The sequence below is a fragment of the Mauremys reevesii genome, linkage group 3, assembly GCF_016161935.1.
Source record: "Mauremys reevesii isolate NIE-2019 linkage group 3, ASM1616193v1, whole genome shotgun sequence".
NCBI lineage: Eukaryota > Metazoa > Chordata > Testudines > Geoemydidae > Mauremys > Mauremys reevesii.
In genome coordinates, this window is record NC_052625.1 from 58,890,280 (window position 1) to 58,916,792 (window position 26,513).

At 42.0% G+C, this 26,513-nt stretch overlaps 2 protein-coding genes across 6 annotated transcripts in view; one reads left to right on the forward strand and one right to left on the reverse strand.

Moving 5' to 3' along the window:
• The window catches only part of BABAM2 (BRISC and BRCA1 A complex member 2), a 425,434-nt gene that overhangs the window by 329,622 nt on the left and 69,299 nt on the right, over nucleotides 1-26,513 (reverse strand). The window lies entirely within an intron of this gene.
• Nucleotides 1-26,513, forward strand: part of RBKS (ribokinase) — a 99,659-nt gene that overhangs the window by 7,295 nt on the left and 65,851 nt on the right. For all 5 annotated transcript variants that reach the window (XM_039530881.1, XM_039530882.1, XM_039530880.1 and 2 more), the window contains exon 2: nucleotides 20,936-21,068. In XM_039530881.1, the coding sequence (XP_039386815.1) occupies nucleotides 20,936-21,068 (133 nt within the window). The remainder of the gene's footprint in view (nucleotides 1-20,935; nucleotides 21,069-26,513) is intronic.

A 26,513-nucleotide genomic window follows, 5' to 3' on the forward strand; every position in this document is an offset into this window, starting at 1 on the left:
ACAATTCTTGAACACTTTAAATGTGATTAGTGACCTAAGCTATTACTGTTACCCACAGTAGAAAAGTTCTGCACCATTTATCATGATCAACACTCACTGTCTAAGAGAAGCTGTTGTCTGGTAAAACAGGAGATTGTACTGATATTAACTAAGGAGCATTGATAGTATTCAAGAAACCTGCTCAATACTTGCAAACGTTGTCCCTGGCTCTTACTAGTAACATTTACTTTTGTTGTTTGTTTTTAAAATAGGTATCTGAAGGTTGTGTCACAATTCAAGGCAATTGCACCTATATTCCCCCTCCGTGATCCAGCAAGAGCACCCACTTTTAGGCTTTAGCCCTCGCCTCTCTTAGGCAGATACCCGTATCTCTCTCCCTCCTGACTGGGTTTTTTGCATGAGGGCATAGTCCTGGTCTACACTGTGTTATTCCCAGCAAACTAGACAGGCCAGCATCTGCACTTACACTGTCTAGAGAGAGAGAGCGAGAGAGCGCTAATTGCCCACAGTTATAAGTTACCACACAGCTCTGTCAAAGCCAGTGGTACTCAACCTATTTATCATTGTGGGCCCCATATGCGGCCAACAATGTGTTACCTGGGCTGCAGAACGAGAACCAGAGCACGCACGCACCCACCCACCGCAACTGCCCCCTACAAACCCTTATACCCAGCATGTCTCGCCCAAAGATCAATCCACAGAGTGGGGCCAGGAGTGGAGCCCTGGATGGGGGGCTGGGCAGCAGAAACCCTGCACCCCACTGTGTGGAGCCGGGTGGCAGGCTCCACCCTGGACCAAGCTGGCTTGTAGGGCAGCCGGGCGGCAGCTCCAACCCCAACCCCATGGGATCGTCCCTGGGTCCTGTGGGGTCGGGCGGCAGCCCTGGACCCCTCTGCAGGAGCAGCCTTGGACCCCGCTACTCTGGGCAGCCAGGCAGCTGGGAACCCAGACCCCAGGCAGCCCGGTGGCCTTTAGCACACAGCTGAGCCACAGCTGTGTGCTAATTGGGCCGCGTGTCAGCTGTGGGTTTAAACACTTCTATTCGTAATGTGAAAGCATTACAGAAAAAAAATATTAAAAACAATTTTTAAAATGTATATGCATGTTACTAAGCTTAGCAGAGATCATCCCCCACCATTCCAACAGGGGCTCTGGTAGGAGTCAGTTCTTCAACCCCCATGCAGAGATCTTCCTGTGGTTACAAGTTCATAACAGTCTCAACTCAGAACAAACATACCGACTGGGCAGATCAGCCTGTTTCTTTGTACAGCTTAGGTTTTTGATTTTCAGATTCCGAAACAGTAATAAGTAGACAATGGTCCCTTCCTCAGGGCATAGCTTCAAAAGGCTGGATTTTTGCATAACCAGGAGGAAGGAATTTGCATTCACCTCCCCCCTACACATTTTCCAGTAAATCCACTTCACACATATTGTCCAAAAGAGCATTCTTGTCTGCCACATTATTCAGTGTACTCTTTTGATCACCCAGGCCTATAATAATACATAGCATTTGTGTTTAATACAATGGACTCCAAAGATACTTAAACTTATTTCAATAAGGTTTTCTAAAGATGTTTCAGGAAATTGCCATATCTGTCACATATTATAACAGACTGAAGGAAATGTAAAGATGAAACTATCTGTACACTATCTTTTAATGCAGAAGTCCAACAGGACGCCACTTATCAGACTTCATTTAACTAAAATTTCCCCTTCCTTTTCATTTAGGTATAGTGTCTTCACTTCTTGTCTTGAACTGTTGTGTAGTGTGCCTGTGCATTATCAAACTGCTGCCTACCATCCCAGAGGTGGCTGTATTTTAGTGGGGGGTTACATCATCACCCTTTATAGATTTGTATATCTAGTTTGTAAATAGCTTTGGGATCCTTCAAGATAAAAGGCTCTACTTAAATGTAAGATCATTATCTCCTCCAGCATTCCTCCACCCCCTATGCTCTGCTCAGAAGTCTCTCTTTCACCTAGGGCTTGATCCTGCAAGGTACCAAGCACTGCAGCAAAGCACTTAAACACAATTTATAATTTTTCAACCCTTGAGTAATCTCGCCAACTCCTATGGGACTACTCAAGGGCTGAAAGTTAAGCACATGCTTATGTGTTTGGCTGGATTGGGGCCAGAATGCTCAGTACTCTGCAGGATCGAGTTCCAACTTCTGAAGTTATACTGTACCTTGCTTTGTGTTGCCATATGCCTGAAACACAGTTCCCTTCCTCCCATTCCTTAAAAACTTACTTGTTCCATGAAGGATTCCAGCTATAATAGCCATGCCCAGTTCTTTGTTAATACTCATGCAGTTAGCCTTTTAGCCCTTCAGGGCAGAGACCTAATGTCTGTTTGGCACAGTGAATTTATTATATAGAACGTGTGGGCAAACTTTTTGGCCTGAGGGCCACTTCAGGGTATGGAAATTGTATGGCGGATCATGAATGCTCATGAAATTGGGGGTAGGAGTGCAGGAGGGGTCTGGCTGGGGGTGCAGGTTCTGGGGTGGGGCCAGAAATGAGTTCAGGGTGCGGGAGGGGTGAGCGCTCTGGGGTGGGGCAGGGAATAAAGGGGTTGGGGTGCAGGAGGGGGATCAGAGCTGGGGCAGGGGGATGGGGGGGTGAGGGCTCTGGCTGGGGGTGAGGGCTCTGGGGTGGGGCTGGGAATGCAGGGTTTGGGGTGCAGGAGGGTGCTTTGGGCTGAGACGGAGGGTGGGAGGGGGATCAGGGATCAGGGCTGGGGCAGGCTGTCGGGGCACCGGGGCGGGCTCTGGCTGGGGATGGGGATGTGGGGTTTGGGGTGTAGGAGGGTGCTCTGGGCTGGGACCAATGGGTTTGGAGGGCAGGATGGGGATCAGGGCTGTGGCAGGGGATTGGGGCATGGCGGGGGCTCGGGAGCAGGCTCCAGGCAGTGCTTACCGCAAGCAGCTCCCAGAAGCATGTCCCCCCCCCCCCTCCGGCTGCGAGGTGCGGCCAGGAGACACTGCCCCATCTGCAGGCAACACCTCTGCAGCTCCCATTGGCAGACAGGGCAGCATGCACAGCCACCTGGCCGCGCCTGCTCTTACTACATAGCCAGCATGACCCTCTCTGGCTCCTGTTTCCTGGGAGCTGTGCGGAGTGGGACAAGCCCCCGACCCCGCTCCAGGGAGCACAGGAGCAGGGTAATCCCCAGACCCCACTTCCTGGTGGGAGCTGAGGGCCAGATTAAATGGTCTGACAGGCTGGATGTGACCAGTGGGCCATACTTTGCCCACCCTAATATAGAACCATTGACACTCATGGACCTATATAATTAAAAATCATAATGCCACTGTGCCTTGGAGATGGAGAACATCTAGTGGGTCAACTGCACCTCTAACTATGACTTCCCATTCCACCCAGATTTCCTTCCTTTCTAGTAAAATGAGGTCACTAGAAACCTATTTTTGTGATAATAGTCATTTCCATGGCAGTAGGCTATGATGTCATCACTGGAGGATTATACCCTTCCTGTGTGTGTTCGCAATTCAAAATTATAGTTTGTGAGAGAAAATTTGTGTTTACCAAGCTTTTAAACATAGTCCACGTGAGGTTGGGAAACTATTGCTTAATTCTCAAGAGAGTTCACATGGGGCAATGGAATAAATGAATTAGGAAGCCTTTTGTTTCTAGCAGGTGATAAGTTGCATTCCAAAAAAAAAAAAGGAAAAGAACATCAGTCACTCTGTCTTGCTCCTCACGTGATGAGAGAGCACATTTATGTCTGATACAGTACATTATCCCAGTATGCTCTATATTACACAGAACCACTTCTGTAATGTCTTGGCTTAGAACATCACAATTTTCCAGTCACACTGTTGTTTTTTTCCTTTTAAGGAAGTCAATGCTAAACAAATATACTGTAAAATATCTTGCTTTACCCCCAGAAATGTAAAACATTCCAGCACGCGTATTGCTCCTTTCATCTCTATTTCATTGGTGCCCTACTTGTCAACTATCAGGAGCTCAATCTCTTTTATGTCTTTAACCTTGTGAGGTATCTGTATTTTCTGCTAGCTTGGTCACAGCCGAGGCTGTTTTCTGCCATCTAATATTGAAAGTAAATTAGCTAATTGAAAATCCACAATTAAATGTCACAGCTACTGCTACTACTGTAGATGAAAAACATACACTTGAAATTGTGAGTTTGAGGTGTAATTAATTTCTTTCCTGAAATAATGCAGCAGTCTTAAAGCCAAATAGGTAAAGGAGATTTGAATACAGAAGTTGTGGAGTTCAGTTTAAGGTTTTATATGAAAGGTAAGGAGTTTTGATCCTGGAAATGGAAAATAAAGATTTACCTTTTTATTATTATTTATGGATTTTGATTATAGTTAATTCCACACACACAAACCTGAACTCTCATGCAGTCTCTTTCTAAATAACTTGGACTGGTGAATTTGAAGAGGGGGGGGTGGGGAGACACACCACATAATGTTGTCCATTTGCACAGAAGGGGATTGGGTTCATTAGAGTGAAATAAAGGTGTGCTTACAACTTTTATCAAAGAACCATTAGGACTAATGACTACGGGCTCAATCCTGCTCCCCCTGAAATCAGTGGAAGCAGAATTGGGCCTTCTGTATGCAGGACTGGAATGGGGCAGTCAAAGAAGAGAATGCTTGTTGTTGATTCCAGGTGGGGACTAGCGTTATAAAGCTATTAAGGTTCACAACAGCCCGCAGATCAGTGTCTTCCATTGAAGAAAATGGGAAGTTAGTAAGGGGGGACCAAAACATCAAGATCCATCAAATACATTTTCATCCAAACAACTGTTTCTTTTCCTTGGTTAACAGCATCACAAGTTAAGAGTGTTTGTTCATTTCTGCTGCTTGAAGCATACCATTCTAACATAACGGTCCATACACTGGTGTGTTTTATATAATCTCACCTGCTACAGAAGTACTGTTGTTTCCTTCTGATTGCACAGAAATTCTAGATCACTGTGCAGATGCAGGGACCTGCAACACACAACAATAATATGTAGGTGACTATCCCTAAGGCATTAGGGGAGGAGGCACCAAATGGAAGGGAGGGTTGAGGTGATCTCACTATCTGTGATGATGTCAAAGCCTTTCTGAAAATCCCAGTACACTATATCAACTGGATCACTCTTATCCACAAATGTTCAGTTTTCACAATGGAGAGACATGATCAACGGGGTCCACCAAGGATCTGAACTAGGACCTGTGCTGGTCAACGTATTCATTAATGATCTGGAAAAGAGAGTGGACAGTAAAGTGGCATAGTTTGCAGATGATACAAAATTATTCAAGGTAGTGCAGAACAAAGCAGACTGTGAGGAGTTACAGATCTCACAACAGAGAGTGACTAGGTGACAAAATGGCAGATGAAATTCAGCATTGATAAGTGCAAAGGAATGCACATTGTACAAATTAATCCCAACTATACATATACAATTATAGGTTCTAAATTAACTGTTATTCTACGAGAAAGAGATCTTGGAGTCACCGTGGATGATTCTCTGAAAACTTCCACTCAATGCACAGCAGTGAACAAAAAGGCTAAGAGTATGTTAGGAACTATTAGGAAAGTGATAAAATATAAGACAGATCATCTCATAGTGCCACTATATAAATCTAGGAATACTCTTTGAATATTGTGTCCAGTTCTGGTTGCCCCATCTCAAAAAGATAATAGTGGAACTGCAAAAATTTCAGAGAAGGGCAACAAAGATGACCACGGGCATGGAACGCCTTCCATATGAGAAGAGACTAAAAAGATACGGGTTGTTCATCTTAGAAAAGAGATGACTGGTGGTGGGGGCTGATAGAGGTCCATAAAATCATGCATGGTGTGGAAAAAATGAATAAACAGCTGTTTATCCTTTCCAACAACACAAAAAACAGAGGTCGCCTGATGGAATTAATAGGCAGCGGAAGTACAAACAAAAGGAAGTACTTTTTCACACAATGCGCAATTAAGCTGTGGAACTCATTGGTATGGGATATTGTGATGGCCAAAAGTGTAACTAGTTCAAAAAAGAACTGGATAAAATCATGGAAGGATAGGTCCAGGGGCGGCTCCAGGCACCAGCGCTCCAAGCGCATGCCTGAGGCGGCAAGCCGCGGGGGGGCGCTCTGCCGGTCGCCGCTAGGGCGGGAGGCAGGGAGGCTTCGGCGGCTTGTCTGCGGAGGGTCCACTGGTCCCGCGGCTTCGGTGGACCTCCCGCAGGTGTGCCTGCGGAGGGTCTGCTGGTCCCGTGGCTTCAGCAGACCTCCATGCTTGGGGCGGCAAAATGTCTAGAGCCGCCCTTGGATAGGTCCATTGATGGTTGTTAGCCAAGATGGTCAGGGGGATAACCACACACCAGAAGCTAGGAGTGTAAGATGGCTAGATCATTCCATAATTGCTGTGTTCTATACACTACACCGGAAGCTCTGATATTGGCCACTCTGAAATATGGGATATTGGGCAAGATGGACTATGCTCTGACCCAGTATGGCAGCTCTTACATTCTTATATTCTTAAGTTATTTACATCAAATGATTTTGACTGGGCCTTGACAGCTTCAGATGTATATGCTGAACCCCCTACATGATTTTTGCTTCACTCCAAATTATGCAAAATGAACACTATGCTGCATTCTCAATATACTCACCAGGAACAAAGTAGTGTATAAAGATTTCCATCATATGACACTTAACATTGTTTGGCAAGTGTTTTATGATTGTTTCTTAGGCTATTCTTGTTTATGGATAGATTTCCTAGTCCTTCACCCCTTGTCTCTAGAAGCACTTGTATTCCTGCCACACAAGGTTGATTGTAGATTAAAGGGGAAATTTTCTATGGTAACCGCTTGTTAAAATGTCCATAGGACATTGCTGACACAATGAAAATCTATTGTATTTGAGATATAACACTAAATACTGAGAACATTGTATTTTTCTTCTTTATGAGATGTGGAATATTATGGTGAATAGTTCCCTTCTGTCTTGTTTACAAATTACTTACTGCATCTACCAGTAATGGAAATAATTCTCTTCCTAGATCCATCTATGGACATAAATATCTTTACTAGCATTTGGTGAATTTTAGTAGTCATGACGGTAAGGAGCTGCTGCTGGCACAAATCAGAAGCTGCAGTAAAAAATCTTATAGAATTGATGGTAACAAATGTGTGTGTAAAAACATTCTGGACAGGCATATATGTGACATTGCCTTTAGGAATTGTCTGAGCTGTTCTTTCCATAGAAGAAGTTTACTAACAAGGAATTTTTTAAAAATAAAAATGGGGAGGAGAGTCCTAATTGTTAGCGCCCCGGCCCCCCCTCGCTGTCACACACAGTAAGCTTTTTCAATTTGATATCTACTGTTTCCATCCTAACCTAATATATGATGTATTATGTGCACAGACAGAACTAGAACAGGGTTCTTTACCAATATGTTGCCTAAACAAAGGGGTGAGGGTATTTTACAGAATAAAGAGATCCTTGTGGAAGCTTATTGTGAAAAAAGGTATTATTGACCCAGAGTAGGTTGGTTCTGTGTCCTCAGACACAGCCTTCTGCTTTCAGACCTCCTTTTTTCTGTCACCTGTGAACCTGGACCTGTCCCTCAATGCTTGTTATCATGTCTCCCTCTAGCACAATGGTGCTCAACTTATAAGAACATAAGAACATAAGAAAGGCCGTACCGGGTCAGACCAAAGGTCCATCTAGCCCAGTATCTGTCTACCGACAGTGGCCAATGCCAGGTGCCCCTGAGGGAGTGAACCTAACAGGCAATGATCAAGTGATCTCTCTCCTGCCATCCATCTCCATCCTCTGACGAACAGAGGCTAGGGACACCATTCTTACCCATCCTGGCTAATAGCCATTTATGGACTTAGCCACCATGAATTTATCCAGTCCCCTTTTAAACATTGTTATAGTCCTAGCCTTCACAACCTCCTCAGGTAAGGAGTTCCACAAGTTGACTGTGCGCTGCGTGAAGAAGAACTTCCTTTTATTTGTTTTAAACCTGCTGCCTATTAATTTCATTTGGTGACCCCTAGTTCTTGTATTATGGGAATAAGTAAATAACTTTTCCTTATCCACTTTCTCAACATCACTCATGATTTTATATACCTCTATCATGTCCCCCCTTAGTCTCCTCTTTTCCAAACTGAAGAGTCCTAGCCTCTTTAATCTTTCCTCATATGGGACCCTCTCTAAACCCCTAATCATTTTAGTTGCTCTTTTCTGAACCTTTTCTAGTGCTAGAATATCTTTTTTGAGGTGAGGAGACCACATCTGTACACAGTATTCGAGATGTGGGCGTACCATGGATTTATATAAGGGCAATAATATATTCTCAGTCTTATTCTCTATCCCCTTTTAATTATTCCTAACATCCTGTTTGCTTTTTGACCGCCTCTGCACACTGCGTGGACATCTTCAGAGAACTATCCACGATAACTCCAAGATCCTGACTCGTTGTAGCTAAATTAGCCCCCATCATGTTGTATGTATAGTTGGGGTTATTTTTTCCAATGTGCATTACTTTACATTTATCCACATTAAATTTCATTTGCCATTTTGTTGCCCAATCACTTAGTTTTGTGAGATCTTTTTGAAGTTCTTCACAGTCTGCTTTGGTCTTAACTATCTTGAGTAGTTTAGTGTCATCTGCAAACTTTGCCACCTCACTGTTTACCCCTTTCTCCAGATCATTTATGAATAAATTGAATAGGATTGGTCCTAGGACTGACCCTTGGGGAACACCACTAGTTACCCCTCTCCATTCTGAGAATTTACCATTAATTCCTACCCTTTGTTCCCTGTCCTTTAACCAGTTCTCAATCCATGAAAGGACCTTCCCTTTTATCCCATGACAGCTTAATTTACGTAAGAGCCTTTGGTGAGGACCTTGTCAAAGGCTTTCTGGAAATCTAAGTACACTATGTCTACGGATCCCCCTTGTCCACATGTTTGTTGACCTCTTCAAAGAACTCTAATAGATTAGTAAGACACGATTTCCCTTTACAGAAACCATGTTGATTATTGCTCAAGAGTTTGTTTTTCTATGTGTCTGACAATTTTATTCTTTACTATTGTTTCAACTAATTTGCCCGGTACCGACGTTAGACTTACCGGTCTGTAATTGCCAGGATCACCCCTAGAGCCCTTTTTAAATATTGGCGTTACATTAGCTAACTTCCAGTCATTGGGTACGAAGCCGATTTAAAGGACAGGTTACAAACCTTGGTTAATAGTTCCATAACTTCACATTTGAGTTCTTTCAGAACTCTTGGGTGAATGCCATCTGGTCCCGTGACTTGTTAATGTTGAGTTTATCAATTAATTCCAAAACCTCCTCTAGTGACACTTCAATCTGTGACAGTTCCTCAGATTTGTCACCTACAAAAGCCAGCTCAGGTTTGGGAATCTCCCTAACATCCTCAGCCGTGAAGACTGAAGCAAAGAATCCATTTAGTTTCTCCGCAATGACTTTATCATCTTTAAGCGCTCCTTTTGTATTTTCATCGTCAAGGGGCCCCACTGGTTGTTTAGCAGGCTTCCTGCTTCTGATGTACTTAAAAAACATTTTGTTATTACCTTTGGAGTTTTTGGCTAGCCGTTCTTCAAACTCCTCTTTGGCTTTTCTTATTACACTCTTGCACTTAAGTTGGCAGTTTGTGCTCCTTTCTATTTGCCTCACTGGGATTTGACTTCCACTTTTTAAAGGAAGTCTTTTTATCTCTCACTGCTTCTTTTACATGGTTGTTAAGCCACGGTGGCTCTTTTTTAGTTCTTTTACTGTTTTTCTTAATTTGGGGTATACATTGAAGTTGGGCCTCTATTATGGTGTCTTTAAAAAGGGCCCATGCAACTTGCAGGGATTTCACTTTAGTCACTGTACCTTTTAACTTTTGTCTAACTAACCCCCTCATTTTTGTATAGTTCCCCCTTTTGAAATTAAAGGCCACAGTGTTGGGCAGTTGAGATGTTCTTCCCACCACAGGGATGTTGAATGCTATTGTATTATGGTCACTATTTCCAAGCGGTCCTGCTATAGTTACCTCTTGGACCAGCTCCTGCGCTCCACTCAGGATTAAATCTAGAGTCGCCTCTCCCCTTGTGGGTTCCCGTACCAGCTGCTCCATGAAGCAGTCATTTAAAGTATCGAGAAATTTTATCTCTGCATTTCGTCCTGAAGTGAAATGTTCCCAGTCAATATGGGGATAATTGAAATTTTATTTATAGGGTTGCCAACTTTCGAATCGCACAAAACCAAACACCTGTGCCCTGCCCCTTCCCCAAAGTCCCGCCCCTGTCCTGCCCCTTATCTGAGGCCCCGCCCTCACTCACTCCATCCCCCCTCCCTCCGTCGCTCCCTCTCCCCAACCCTCCCTCACTTTCTGTGGGCAGGGGCTCGTGGTGCAGGAGGGAGAGAGGACTCTGGCTGTAGGTGCAGGCTTCGGGGTGGGGCCAGAAATGAGAGGTTCAGATTGCAGGAGGGGGCTCTGGGCTGGGACAGGGGGTTGGGGTGCAGGAGGGGGTGTGGACTCTGGGGTGGGGCTGGGGGTTTGGGGTGCAGGAGCAGGCTCAGGGTGGGGGCAGGGGGTTGAAGTACAGGAGGGGACATGGGGTGTTGGCTCTGGGAGGGAATTTGGGTGCGGGGGAGGGTCTGACCTGGGGCAGGGGGTTGGGGTCAGGAGGGGGTTCAGCGTGCAGGCTCCAGCTGGGCAGTGCTTACCTCAGGTGGCTCCCAGAAGCAGCCAGCGTGTCCAGCTCCTAGGCAGAGGGGTCAGGGGGTTCTGCGTGCTGCCCGCATGGGCTGCATCCACACAATATATATACTACTTGATGATGTCACTTGAGCCACAGCTACATGCTGATTGGGCCTCAAGCGGCCTGCGTGTTGAGAACCACTGCTCTAGCAACTAGATCTGTGCACCATAATAGCCTTCTATTTATTCATAGCAAAAAGGAGCTCCTCTGTAGCTTAAGTATTAGGGGCTTGTGCTCTTAACACAAAAGGTCTCCCTTTTGCTTCTTGATAAGAACCATGGTGTGTCTCTGTAGGGTTTGAAAAAACTACCTCACACTTATGAACCAAAGGACTTAAGCCTACTAGCTGCAGGTGAAACATACATGTACTCTCACACTCTGATGGCCAAACATCCCCCTCAATAATAAAAAGGAAGAGTTATGTGATGTTTTTAACTGTAACATCATTAGTCAATTTTCTATTTAATATTTGTATATGTAACTTACTACATCTTCTATTATACCTTCTTTCCCTTTCTGGCTTCAATCCACATTTTTTTCCTTATCTTTTCTGTAATAGATCATGGTGTATCATTTCCTGAGTTGCCTTTGGTGTCACTTGCCTCTTATCTATCTCCACTTCTTATCTTTCTCTATTTCTGCATTTTATTCTCTACCTCCTCCTATATATTTTGGGGGTTTTTCTCCTACCTCTGATCTCCCCAAAAATCTTTCACTCTCTCAGTACTGCATTTTCCTGCCTACCGCCACCACTGTCCATGCATATGTACATAGTCCTTCATAGTTTTACCAGATACCTACTAAGTGAAGGACTGAATCTATTAGTCCAAGACTGACATGAAAGATAGGGAGGGGGTGGCACTGACCAACAATGCCCATGTGAGAAACCAAGAATCTTTTGTACCCGCAGCTACAGAGAAATGAAAGCCAGCTTCCTCCTTCCCAGAACAGCACCAGTGCATTCCTTCACTGTTGCTTAAAGCTTTCCCAAGCAGCAGCTGTAGAATGAAACTGACCTATTTCTTTTCAGTTGCACTGCCACAGAGGCAGTGAAAATGATCAAGACTCTAGTCAGTTTTCTTTCTGCTATAGCTTGGAAAAATCCTGGGCACCAGCTGAGGCACTGGGGCTGTCTGTCAGTAGATTTCAGAAGGCAGCGTTGCATTGATTTGTGCTCCTTAGAGGATAATCTTTGGAGCTATAATTTCTAAAGACTAGAAATTTAGTCTGTTTATAATAAAAGCTCAGATAATTAAAAAGTGAAAGGTATTCACCTAGGAAAGCTTCCTACTTGTTGCAGAGGATGAGTAGATTTTTATCATAGTATTCTCTCACCAAAAAATATCCCATTGGGTATGTTCTGGAGTGTGGAATGAAATTATTCCAGGGCCCTATACTTTGAGAGACCATCTTTAATAATTGCTGTTCTCCAGAGACGGCCTTCCTCAGTGGATTTGTAATTCTATTATTAGAGTCAGAGATGGGCTTGTTTCAAAATAATGACTCTGATCTAGTGAAGATATTGGGATTTTGATACACTATACTTGAATATGTTCATTATCCTGGTGACATGTTGGCTGAGTGAAGCCTAGACTGAAGGTTGTTCTGGTGGTACTAGTAATTTGCAGCCTGTACGTCCTTTCTTTAAGAAGCACTTTACAGCTGAACCTAATGAAATGTTACACACCTATCAGAATTCTTGTCTTGGGGTGCGTAATTTCAGAACAACTCATTGGGGGAAATATTTGTGATGACTATGTTTCCTTCTCCTAATCTTTAGTTTTCTGAAGTGTGACTAGATAGTAACAACATTTAGATTTTGTTAGTATAGATTGTAACATTAATAAAGCAAACTGTGTGTCAAAGATGTAGCTATTTAACCATATACTGAGTTCCAGCCCTGATTTTAGAGAGTTGGAGGTTGGAAGCAGGGAGAATACACCTCGCATCCCATTGCTACCATAAATTATTTAATTGAACACACAAGTATATTAGTTTCCCCTTCAGTAAATGAAATTTCTATAACCCTTTTTGAGAGCCTCAGATGGAACGTATTAACAAATGAAGCTTCACAACACTTCTATGTGATAAATATTGTACTTGTTTTATAATAATGAAACCGAGGCACAGAGCATTTCAGTGATTTAGGCAAGTCATGAAGCGTGGCAATAGTAGAGAAGAATAGAACCCAGGAGTCCTGACTTGCAGACCTCCCTGGCCTAACCACTAGACCACATTGTTTCCACTTTGTTAAATGATTTTATTATTCAATCCCTTCTCACAATATTATAGAACGGTTTTATGTCCACATATGTCTTGCTTACCCTGATCTATCATCAAGGCCCCAAAAGTCAGCTTTGGGGTGGGCTATGAGAATTTTTAATTTAAGTAACTGATATTTTATCATAGTATAATATTCTTCTAAATGTATAAGCAGTCTTCTTCAACACTGGACAAACTGAAGAAATCTAAAAAGTGTTCTGTGCCAACATTGCAATCAAATCTCCTAAAAAAAATATACAATTGCAGTTCCAAAAATAATGTAATCGAGAGAGACATCAAGGAAGAACAACGTGGGAGGGAAATCAAGTTAAAGAGTGGTAATTTTGAAAATTTCCATAGTCTTTTTAAATACAGGGCAGATGTTCGGTAAGAATGATGGAATGTTTTCTGAGTCTTAAATGTTTGAAGATAGATTCATATTATATTTTTAATTTCCTTACAGCCTAGAATTTACAGCAGTTACACATTCCACAGAAAATGACATCATCAGTGCTGTGCCCATCTATTTAAAAAATGTAAACTGCTAGAGATGTGGGTGGGAAAGGCAATCCAATGAGTCTTCACAGTCCCTTTATTCATTGGCTTCTTTGCCAAGTTCCAGTTTCGGTGGTGGTTTTGAGATGCATATAACTGTCTGCTGTAAATTGACTGGAAGTCAGCAAACAGCCATCAGATATCTAGAACTGGTTGGAATTTATCTGGATTCCCCCCCCCCCCTATATTTTAGCCAGTTTTTAGAGTGGTCAAAATCTTTAGAAAATTTGAAATTTCAACAAAAAATGTTAATGGAAAAATTCCAAGACTTTTGATGATTTTTTTTTCTGCATTTTGCAACTGGCTATAATAGTAACTTTTAGTCACTAGTGACCTGGACTGGTTTGAAACCAGGGATATACGAGTGAAAGTTTCCCCTAATCCATTCTTAATCCCACAAGCCATTCTCTCCACATATCATGGAGATGCAGCTCCATGAAAATGAATTAGAATATAAGTAGATCGTTGAAATCAGATATTGAAAAGAATTGTTATATTTTTGTCTAAATTCCAGCTGATGCAGGATTGTTTTCTCTAGCATTTTGACTAGCTCAATTTTTTTCACCACTTTTCAACTATGTGTTTGTATGGTGCTTAGCCTAATGGGGTCCAGTGGTTATGGGAGCTGGATAGGCACTCGCTACACTGTCTCTGAACCCACATGGGACTTCGCAATATTGGGGAATTCCAAGCAGGGGAGATAACAGCCAGTTGTTTTCCCCTTTGCACTGAAAGAGTGACTCAGAGGGAACAGAGCCAGATTCTAGCCCATATGTTTTAGTACTGTAATTTTGCATGCAGCATTTCTGCATTATTCTGTTATTATCTGTATTGAGGTAGCACCTAGAGACCAAGATCCCATTGTGCTAGGCACTGTACAAATGTATAATAAAGTAGCATGGCAGTCCCTGCCCCAAAATACGTACATATGAAGTATAACATCACAGACAGTAAGTAATTACAACAAACAGAAAGAAGCAGAGTGAAGAAATCAGAAAACAACATTTGGCAAAATAAGCAAGAATCACAGCATGCCAGATGACTAGCTATGTCAAATTCTACTCACTTTGTGGTTCAAGAAGAACGCTTGGATTTTTTTTGTCTTATAGTGTAATTGGTGTTCACTTTAAATAATGATGTATCTAAGTGGACATGAAAATTCTCTTGTTCCCCTCTAAATTGCCTATTAAGAACATGTAAAAAGCGACAGAGTCCTGTGGCACCTTATAGACTAACAGACGTATTGGAGCATGAGCTTTCGTGGGTGAATACCCACTTCGTCAGACGCATGTGGTGGAAATTTCCAGAGGTAGGTATAAATATGCAGGCAAGAATCAGTCTAGAGATAACGAGGTTAGATATTAGGAACAAGTCAGATATTAGGAATGGCAATATACAAAAACCTGTAGGAGAACACTTCAACCTCTCTGGACACACAATAGCAGATTTAAAGTTAGCCATCCTGCAGCAAGAAAACTTCAGGACCAGACTCCAAAAGGAAACTGCTGAACTTCAGTTCATTTGCAAATTTGACACCATCAGTTCAGGATTAAACAAAGACTGTGAATGGCTAGCCAACTACAAAACCAGTTTTTCCTCCCTTGGTGTTCACACCTCAACTGCTAGAAGAGGGCCTCATCCTCCCTGATTGAACTAGCCTCTGGAAATTTCCATCACGTGCGTCTAACGAAGTGGTTATTCACCCACAAAAGCTTCTGCTCCAATACATCTGTTAGTCTATAAGGTGCCACAGGACTCTTTGTCGCTTTTTACAGATCCAGACTAACACGGCTACCCCTCTGATATTAAGAACATGTAATTTTAAAAGTAAAGTGTGTGTATATATATATATATATATATATATAATGTATGTATATGTAGCACTTGTATTCCTTTACACATTAAAAGCCCTGAGCAGACATTAGCAAATTAATTTTCAAGCTTTATTTAGAAGTAAAACCTTACAGCTTGATTAATTTAAAAACTGATTTATGCAAGCATGGCTTCCCCTCCATCCCCCACTCCTTAGTCTTTCCATCTTTGGCTATGGTCTCACTACTATTTGGATGGGAGCTCTTCAAAGAAAATCTAGAATCTCATGGAAAGTGGCATTAATGACTCAACAGGTAGAACTTTTCCCTATGAGAGAGTGTTGAACCAGTGCCCCCAGCAAGGTATTGAGGGGCTCTGTACTGTTTGCAATACCATCTTTCCTGAGACTTTTTTTTTTTAAATGCTAACCATTCATACCCTTTAAGACCTCATGGAACCTTACATAGTAGAAGAGAAATTCTAATTTATGTACTTTCATTCTGCCTAACTAAATCCTCTGAAGTTTCAATTCGATATGGTATTCTTCACTTCCTGTCCAAAACTGAATTGTTCTTGTACACTATTAAACACCTGCTGCATCTTGTCCAAGAACAGATTGTATTTCAGTGGTAAGTTAACTGATTCATCTACTTGTTGTGTGTAAAGCATTTCGGGATCTTGGTGCTCCATAAATGTAAAATAATATAATTATTAAGCACACAATTTGCAAAACACGTGTTATATATTTTACAGTTTTATTTTTCATTTGTTGAATGGGGAAATATGTCAGAACTGGACATTGTTATCCGTAGCATGTAAAGTTTCAGTATGTAATTGCTGTGCAATATATAGCATTTATTCTTCACAGAATTGAGCAGAAATTGCTCCATAAACTAAGATGTAGGCTGTTCAGTTTTCCACTTAAATCCATTTGCTATCTAGTTTAATATTTTCAAGTTACGTCAAAGTTGTAAATTGCATTACAAAACATTGTATATAACCATTCTGGAAGTTGGTGTAACAGTTTTTCTAATTAAATTGTTTAGCCTACTTTTTTAGTAACATTAGCTGTTTCATCATTTTTAAGGTATTATGAGTACTCTTTGTGGCACCATCAATAACCTAAGAACTCATATGGTTCCTTAATCATACAGATTACTCATCATTGCCTGTTCATAACAGAACCCTGAATTGCATGTTAAGATTGTCTGATGATAATCAAAATCTAGTATTCACTTATCATTGCAGAATTAAATGACAAGATAATAGCATTACATTAGAACAATGTTTCTTTTGATTGAATACCTGTTTCAGTAAAAGTGAAACCTCCAGATCTATATATATGGATCAGTACAGTGAATGTGTTTAATAATAGGATTGAAGTGGAGAAGTGTCCTAAATTATCAGCTATAATTCTTTGAAGCCAAATAAATTTTTTATAGCGAATTACTTAAAACTAGCTGAATATTTTTGCCTAATTTGCTTGGACTATTTGTAAAATTGCATAATTGTAATTCACTTTCTAGCTTGATCTTTGGTCAAGATGTTGCACATTCTCATCAACAACAACAAAGGCCATCTTCCCATATTAAGCAAGCTGGTTGCTTCCCACAGGCACTAGTTATGCTATGCTGCTTTAAACACTGAGGCCTGGATCTTCATCTTACTTACTCTGGTTTCATACGTGTTTAGTTCTATTGACTTAATTGTGAGTTTCTTCTGATTTACACCAATGTGACTGAGAAGAACAGCTCTGTTCACTGTTAAATCAAGAACATATATGGGAGTCTGCTTCTTGGAAAGTGTGCATGAACTCAGAGACCAGGGCTACTAACTGACTTCTGTTGGGAAGCTGTGGTTACAGACCTTTGTTTAAATGTATTGTAGCTTATGTTGAGCCTAATCATATCTAGAATAAATCCCAGTTTCCTGGAAAAGTCTTCAGGAATGAAAGTGAATGAGCAGTGGATACATGTTTTCTTAATCTAATTTCAAAGTTGAGTGAAATGACTGTTCATTATGAAATGACATATAGCTTTAGAAGGTTGCCTGCACTTACCTATGATGTCACAACGGGAGTCTTTGGAAAGCTGCAAAACACAGACATGCTCAGCTCCACAGTCATCAATATTTTGGTTCCCTACAAGGCATTGTTCTGATGACACGTGAATTAGTGCAAGTAGCAGTCAATTGTAATGGTGGCCATTAAAAGTCAGCATGCACCCATATTAACTACACAACGGTATTTGAGATCTTGCAGTTATCCCGTCTTTGCAGTATAGGAAAACACTGCAGAATGTCACATGCCTCCGGGTGGCAATCACTTGTAAATGCTGACTTTATTTCAACACTTCATAACCCATCCGTTGATTGATTTTTTTAAAAAAAAATCTATGTATTTTTGTTTAAAATAGCTGGAACCCTTCCACTTCTTCACCCTGTCTTTCCACTCCCATCTCCTTGGAAACAGGTGTCACAGTTCAGGACTCAGTACACCTTTGATCCCTCTCTGGTCTCTCCGAGTGCATTCATATAGATGATGAGCCCTGTTCCTTCAACTCTTTCAGTTTTGAATCCCATGATTCTCTCACTCTTAGACCGGGCCCATGGCTCCAGTACCCTGTGTACCAACCATGGGTGCCCAGCATGCCCAACAGGGATTGGCTGCCTGCAAGTCTGCCCTTCTTGAGCTGCAGGGCCGGCTCCTGGGTTTTTGCCGCTCCAAGCAGCAAAAAGTGGGGAGGGGGAAAAATAAAAAGAGCTGCCCTTGCGATCTGCAGCTCTACCGCTGCCGCTTCAGTCTTCGGCAGCAATTCAGCAGCTGGTCCTTCGCTTCAGAACAGGGTATTGTTTAATCATAGCAGTAGGAGCACAACATGGCAAGAGAAACGAAGGTTTGACATCATAAAAGGTCTACACACGTCTGATTCTTGCCTAAAAGTTTAAGTAGGCCTAGTATATCCTAGACATCCCAACCTTTGGGAACTGGAGGTTCAGTCTGTCTCTCTCTCTCTCATGTCTTTCAGGGACTTTTTATTCACCACAAAGTTCTTTGTTTCATTTTCTCACCTGGATCCCCTCTACCCACATATGGTATTCATATTTATTCATATGGTCACAAGCCAGAGGTTGAATTCAGCATGGTCAGAGATTATACTTAACATGAATGACCCCTGTGTTGTCTTTTAAGTATTGGTAAATAGGACCATCAGAAGCTATTATCTGCTTTCCTGCTCACATGATTAATTCCTGCAGGAGCTAAAGGCCTTTGGAATCATGTAGCAAACAAGACAATAACACTCAAAAAAAATACAATATTTAAACTATTGCAGGCAGTTTCCATGTCCTTCACAACAGGCAGTTAGGAGTGATCCATTAATACAGAGCTGTCCCATTTCAACTTTCTTCCAGATGAAAGGGTTAAGGATGTTCAGCCAGTGGTCAGATCTACTTGGCTGAACATGCTTTAATGCTCTGTAATTACAAACAGCCACAGGTATTCTGCTCCTCCTTGGGGAAGGCTTCCTGCAAAAGCTCTGAACCTTCCCCTTTCCCTACTTCATAGCTTCCCCTCTGAGACTCTTTTTGCCACCAGCCTTCAAACCATCTTTTGGAGCTTGTCAGTGCAAGTGTTCAGTCACTTGAAAGAGTTGCTGTTGAGTGACAAAAGGCATGCTCTCCCAACAGGTGCTGGGTTCGTTGCATTTGTGGTAGTCTAGGAGGTAAAATGTATTCTAATTTTTGAACCTTGTGTTTGGTATTCACTGTAAGAAGCAGAATTTTGGGTAATAATATGACCAAATGCTGCTCTGCCATGGTATAGGATAACCTCTGTAGACTGTATTTGTTATTAATACAACAGACATAGGGAGACTAGCCCTATGAATTCAGGTGGATTTTTTACACAAGAATAGAGGTGATTTATTCATTTGTTTTCTTGGAGTATACAAAAAATCTGCTAAGGTTAACAAAATACATCTTTTCAAAACAGAATGATTCCAGACTATCTTGAATACATCTCTGCTGAATCTGCACCTGTACTAGTGCATTCAGGGTATGGCTACACTTGAGATTTGCAGCGCTGGTGGAGGCTTTCCAGCGCTGCAATTAGTAAGTGTCCACACCTGCAGGGCACATCTAGCGCTGCAACTCCCTGGCTGCAGCGCTGGCCGTACACCTGGGTCTGCATGGGGAATAAGCATTGCAGCGCTGGTGATCCAGCGCTGCTCATCAAGTGTGGACACACACCAGCGCTGTTATTGGCCTTCAGGGTATTAGCAGATATCCCAGAATGCTTTTAACTAAATTACTCTCTTTGTTTTGTTATGCAGCCTCTCTTTGTTTTGTTGTGAACTCAGAGCTCCCGGAGCTGCTTATCTAAAAAACCAACACAGCTCCTGTTTGCTGTGATCAATCAAATGAGATAACCCCTGTGAATGAGGCAGGCAGGGAGTGAGTGTTTGCTTGACAGAGAAGATGCAGGCTGTTTGCAATTAAGAGTTAAGACTAAGGGGTCGGAAACATTTTCTGATTTTTTCAAGGCAGGAAGCTAACACACAGTGTTGGCTCCAAAAATCCACTCTCTCTCTCTCCCCACGCTCCCTGTCACACTACACCTCACCCCACCCCCCTCTTTTGAAAAGCATGTTGCTGCCACTTGAACACTGGGATAGCTGCCCATAATGCATCACTCCCAACAGCGCTGCAAATGCTGCAAATGTGGCCACACACCAGCGCTGGTAGCTGTGAGTGTGGCCACAAACCAGCACTGCTCCTACACAGCTGGATGACCAGCGCTGCAAACTACCAGCGCTGCAACTCGTAAGTGTAGCCATACCCTCAGTTCAGGGCACCCAGTCCCATGAAGATGTAGATGTAACTGGAGGGAATGCAAAGAAGAACAAAATGATTAGAGGGCTGGAAGGTGTAATTTACAAAGAAAGATTAAAAGAGATAAATATGTACAGCATGTCTGAATGGCAGCTAAGAGGTGGTCAGACATGGTAATGATCTATAACTCTCTGAAGGGTATAAATACCAATATGAGAGAAAAATTACTCTAGGGTAGTCAAATGAGGTATAATTAGCTGTAATAAGATGAAATTAACAATATGAAAACTTAGGCTGAATATCAGGATAAAACTTCCTAACAGTGAGAGCTGTTGATTTATTTATTTATTTGGTAGTAGCTCCTAGGGATCCCAGTCATGGACCAGGACCTCATTGTCCTAGGTGATGTACAAACTTGTGACAAAAAAACAGTTCCTCCTTTGCTTAGCACTTCTAAAACTAGATTGGACAAAGCATTTATAAAATATGATAGGAAACAACCTGACATGGGTACTGGATGAACTAGATAATCTAACAGATCTCTCATATCGTCAGTTTTTGTGATTTATTGAATGAAAGGCTAACTCATCACTGCCTCCTGCTGTAGCACCAACTTGAACATTGGTGCCACTTAGGACTGTATCAATGTAGCTCTTATTTTTACAACTCTTGACCTATCAGTTACTAATATATGTAATTTTTTTTTTTAATTGCAATAGCCTTACCACTCGTCTACCAAAAGCTGGAGAAACTATCCATGGACATAAGTTTTTCATTGGTTTTGGGGGGAAAGGAGCCAATCAGTGCATCCAGGCTGCTCGACTTGGGGCCAAGACCTTGATGATTTGTAAGGTAAGCATTGACTTGAAGCCACTGGATAACAACCAAGCCAAATGTTCATCCAAGTTTCAGTGGAACTTTTATGTGGTTGATAGAAAAGTTAACTCTCTTTTTAATGCATCTCTTCTCGTCTGGTTTTGGTTAGAAATGTATTAACAAAGTACTGCCAGGGAAACTGTTCTTCTGGCATTTACAAGACAGCCAGAACAAAGAGTTGGATAGTGGTCTGGTGGGAATTGCATGTAATGAGAAATCACAAAGCCTAGAATAATGTCACCTGAGAGAACTTGAGATATTCAGAATTACACTGAGTTAAACTTGACCGGCCCCTCCTTTTTACCTTGTCCTGTATTGCAAGAACGAGAGGTAAGTTGATGATTTTTTTTGGTTCTGCATTTACCAGCCATGCTGTATTTATATATTTAATAACATACAATCAGCCTGGAATTCACTGCCATAAGTGGTAACAGTCAAGTACTGATAGGCTAAAAAATTTTTTGGAAGGGATATAAAACTTCATTTTTCATGGTTTAAAACCAACCTTTACTAGGGATTAGAATGAGATCTTTGCAGGGAGCAGGGAACCATAGATTATCCTACATGTGCCTACTGTGGAATTTCATGAATCTTCCTCTGAAGCATCTGGGTGCTGGCACCTGTTGGAGACATGCTTCTGAGCTGGATGGATCATGGGTCTGGTTCAGTCAGGCAGTTCCTATATTCCTGTGTTACTGCATCTTGATTTTGGAAAGGGATGATAATTTTATTACTGTTAATAACATCTGTTGGTATACAGGGAGCGATAAGGATAATTAAATGTTATGGTTCAGGACTGATCACTGCTAGGATTAAGATGGAACTCCCTCCCCTTCTAGCCTTAGCCTTTACCCACCCTGCTGTAACCATAAAGAGCATTCCACACTTGACCGGATGCACTGCTCCCCCTTCTCACCTCTTTCCCTCCCCCCCCCCACTTTCTACTGGAGTACCAGATATTGGCCATTGCTAGGGACTGGAAACCAGGTTTGATGGACCAATGTCTCTTCTAAGAGGGCACATACTATAGGAAAGAATGGAATTTTTATTTGTAATGAGGTCCACAGATCCATGACATTGGGGTACACTGCTCTGTGCAGCCTTGGAGGCAGACCAAACCTGTCAGTCAGCGGCAGGAGAGGTGTGGCTCCACCTCTGACAAACTGCCGGATTTCATCTGCCTCTCCAGCTCCTCTCTGCTGCAGACCAATTATGAACAAGATGGTGGGGGGAGAAGAATAGGGGAGGCTTAAAGTCTTCAGGCTGTCAGAGTCTGCCATTGTTGGCAAGGAGGATTCCTTTTCTCCTCGGTCACCAGGACTCTGTCCTTGCTAACCCACACAGAGTGCCGCATGGCAGAGACAGCTAAGAGAGGGAAAGCCACCTGCTGCATCTCCCTCGCTGAGTACCTGCCACCATGGAGATCAAGTGTCTGTTTTGTGGAGACCCTGGTCTCTCTCAAATGCTCAGGCAGGGGCAGGGTTTCTAGTATCCTCTTTATAAGAGCCCTTAACATATTTGAAAACTGTTTTCAGGTCCCTGCTCAGTCTTTTTTTTCTCAAGACTACATATGCCCAATTTTTGGCCTTTCCTCATAGGTCAGGTCTTCTTAACCTGTTACCATTTTGGTTGCTTTCTTCTCTCCAGTTTGTCCATGTCTTTCCTAAAGTGTGACACCCAAAATTGGACACACTACTTCAGCTGAGGCCTCACCAGTGCTGGGTAGAGCAGAACAATTACCTGAGAGGCCTTATATGCGACACTCATGTTAATACATCCCAGAATAATATTTGCATTTTTGGCAGCTGTATCACACTGTTAAGTTTTATTCAAGTTGTGATCCACTGTATCCCTCAGATCCTTTTCAGCAGTACTACCACCTAGCTAATTTTCCCCATGTTGTAGTTGTGCATTTGATTTTTCCTTCTAAGTGAAGTATTTTGCTCTTGTCTTTATTGAATTTCATCTTGCTGAACTCAGACCAATTCTTCAATTTGTCAAGATTTGTTTTGAATTCTATTCCTGTCCTCAAAAGTGCTTGCAACCCCTCCCTGTTTTGTGTCATCTGCGGATTTCATAAGCATACTCTCCATTCCATTATCCAAGGCATTAATTAAAATACTGGCTCCCGCGGGACCCCGCTATAGATATGCCTTCCCAGTTTGACAGAAGATCATTAATAACTACTATTTGAGTAGTTTTGCCTACACTATGGAAGTGTCTCAACTGGCTGTTTCACAGAGATGGAGCCTCATCTCCCGTGCCTCCGACTGACAGTTCTTGTCTGCCTCAACCTCATTACTCCAAGAAAAGAAATTTTCAGGTAAGACATGGATAAATGTTCCTAATCTCCTGAGAGAGCCTTTTCTTACTAGATTTCCAGCCCAGTGTTTAGGTTAATGAGGTATAGATATGTATCCAAATCATACCCGCAAACCATCTTAGGTTCACCTGTCACTAGCTGGTCTCTAGGGTTTTCTTATGTTAGGGTTATCAGTGTCCCAGATCTTGCAAGTCATAGATATTTGGTCTCTTTGTCTTCAGTAGCTGTCAGATTCTTGAAATGAAAAAGTTTATAAAGAATTTGCTGTTAATATTCCTAACTGAATGCTAATTTTTTTTGTGGTGATACGTACCGTGAATTATTTGAAAATGGTCCAGAATTTGCTTACGCTTACTGCCGAAGGTAGAATATGTGTTTCCTGAAATGTTTGCTTCATTAGTCAAATTCCATAGGCCGGTGGTATGGCTATTAACTTTACAAAAAAACCCTATCTCTTCTTAAGTCGATATACAAACATTTTTTCGTAGTCTTAGTTATGTGTTGGAGGAAAGGAAGACAAAGTAGAAGCAAAAAATTTTCTAAGCTCTCTAGAATTCACCAACATTTCTTAATTTTATTTAAAAATTAGATTTCACTTTATAGCTTTACATAAATCTTACCTCAAACAGCATTTATACAGTCTCTGCACATGTCAATGGGACCTGCATAATATAATTCTACACATTCAAGGTAAAATAGCATTGCAATAAGTCATTGCTATTTTAGTTATTTGTTACGTTACAGAGAGTCCTGTGGCACCTTAAAGACTAACAGATGTTTTGGAGCATAAGCTTTCGTGGGTGAATACCCACTTCGTCAGATGCATGTTACAGATCCAGACTGACACAGCTACCACTCTGATACTATGATATTGTTGACACCAATATTATACAATTGCAAGGAATCTGACAAGATATGCTGTGTAAGGTATCTGCGAAAATGTTACAATTCACCAAGTATGATAATTTTGTTTATATGTTTGTATCACCTTTGTATTATAAGTTATAGATATGTAGGGTATATCTGTATTTCATACTTGTGCTGTGCATCTGGATGACACCCCCAGACAGATTGGCATCAGCACTGCCTAGCCTGCTTGATGGCCCATCAAGGGACATCAACTGTACAATGAACCCACTGAAAGTGTCAAGGGCTATACCTTATGACTCAGCAAGGCATGCAGGGACATGCCTATGGACAGAACTCTTAAGGATTCCAGGCCATGTGCTGGGCAGCTTGTGTTTGGAACAAAGGAAATACAAGCTGCATAGAAAAAGAATATAAAAGGCAGCTGCATCATCTCCATTTTGTCTTCAATCCTGCTTCTTACCTCTGGAGTAACTTTTCTACAAACGCCCTCATGTGCCAGCAATGCCCCACTGCTATGTACATCGGCCAAACTGGACAATCCCTACGTAAAATAATTAATGGACACAAGTCAGACATTAGGAATGGCAGTATACAAAAACCTGTAGGAGAACACTTCAACCTCCCTGGACACACAATAGCAGATTTAAAGGTAGCCAACCTGCAGCAAAAAAACTTCAGGACCAGACTCCAAAGAGAAACTGCTGAACTTCAGTTCATTTGCAAATTTGACACCATCAGCTCAGGATTAAACAAAGACTGTGAATGGATAGCCAACTACAAAAGCAGTTTCTCCTGTTCACACCTCAACTGCTAGAAGAGGGCCTCATCCTTCCTGATTGAACTAACCTCGTGTCATAAACAGTTAGTTAAGGGTTAAGGTCTCTTTTACCTGCAAAGGGTTAAAAAGCAGTACCTGAGGAACACCTGACCAGAGGACCAATCAGGGACAAGATAATTTCAAATCTCTGTGGAGGGAAGTTTTTTTCTGTGTTCTTTGTGCTTTCTGGTGCTGGCCACACCCCTCTGCAGTCAGTGAACTGTGTTGCTTGGTTCACAAATTCCTACCCTTTCTATTCCCGGTTGAATAAAAAGAAAACAAAACTTTTCATTTGCAAATGGTGTTTTGCTGATTGTTGCTGAAATACTGAGAAGACAAAAAAAAACTGGTTTGTCCTGTTTCTAGCACTTGCTAAGTACCTCACAGTGGGGGTCCTTTCTAACAAGCCTCCTAGAAAAACTTGCACCTCTTCCCTAGCTGTTTTTTCAAGCAGCCAGAAAGAAAAAGAAAAAAAAGAAAGGAAGAAGAAGAAAAAAGTCTTTTTCTAACAAAGCCTGTCAGAAAACCTATTACCTCCAACTTAGCCTAGCTGGAAAACTCCTTCTAACAATACCTTGTTAGAAGCTGAATACTTCTCACCCCCCACCCCTTCTCAGTCTGCCTCCCTGCTCTAGAGGGAAAGAATAGCTCTCAATGGCTTCTGGTTCTTAATACCATCCTACCTCTGCCACCATGTCATAGGTTTATTCCCCCACTTGGAGCTTTTGGGTTCCAAGATGGGGACCTGCATGAGCTCCTCTAAACTAATCCTAGTCTAGATCTGGTCCTGCTGCCACCAGTTACGTTTAAAGTGGATAACACCCTGCCTGTTCCCCCAAAACTCTCCCTGGGGAACACAGATTCAATCTCCCTGAATCTCAACACAAAGGGAAGCAGCCCACGTCCCCCCTCCCTCTCTCTCCTAGCCTACTCCGGAGAGATACACACCAATTCAACTCCGTGAATCAAACCCAGGAGGAACTCACTCTTCCCCCCTCCCCTTCCCCTGAATTTCCACAAGAGAAGGAATTAACCAAGTCCAAAGAAAAGAAAATAATTTATTAATAGAACAAAAAGAAAGTACACTATCTCTGTAATACCAGGATGGAACAATACACAGAGTCTAACCTATAAACCTGGAGAGAATTCCCCCTCCCCCTTTCTTTCTCAGTAAAAGCAAAGTAACAGCAATAGAAATAAAGAGATTCCTTCAGCAAACACACAACTGCAAATGTAGAAATAAACTTATAATACTAGTACGCCTTTCTAATACTCACTAGACTGAATAGATGAAAAGTATTGCAGAAACCTGGGAGGACTTGATTAAGATGTCTGGACTCCCTTAACTCCCAAGAGAGACTCAACTCAAAACAAAGAACACAGAAAAAAACTTCCCTCCACAGAGATTTGA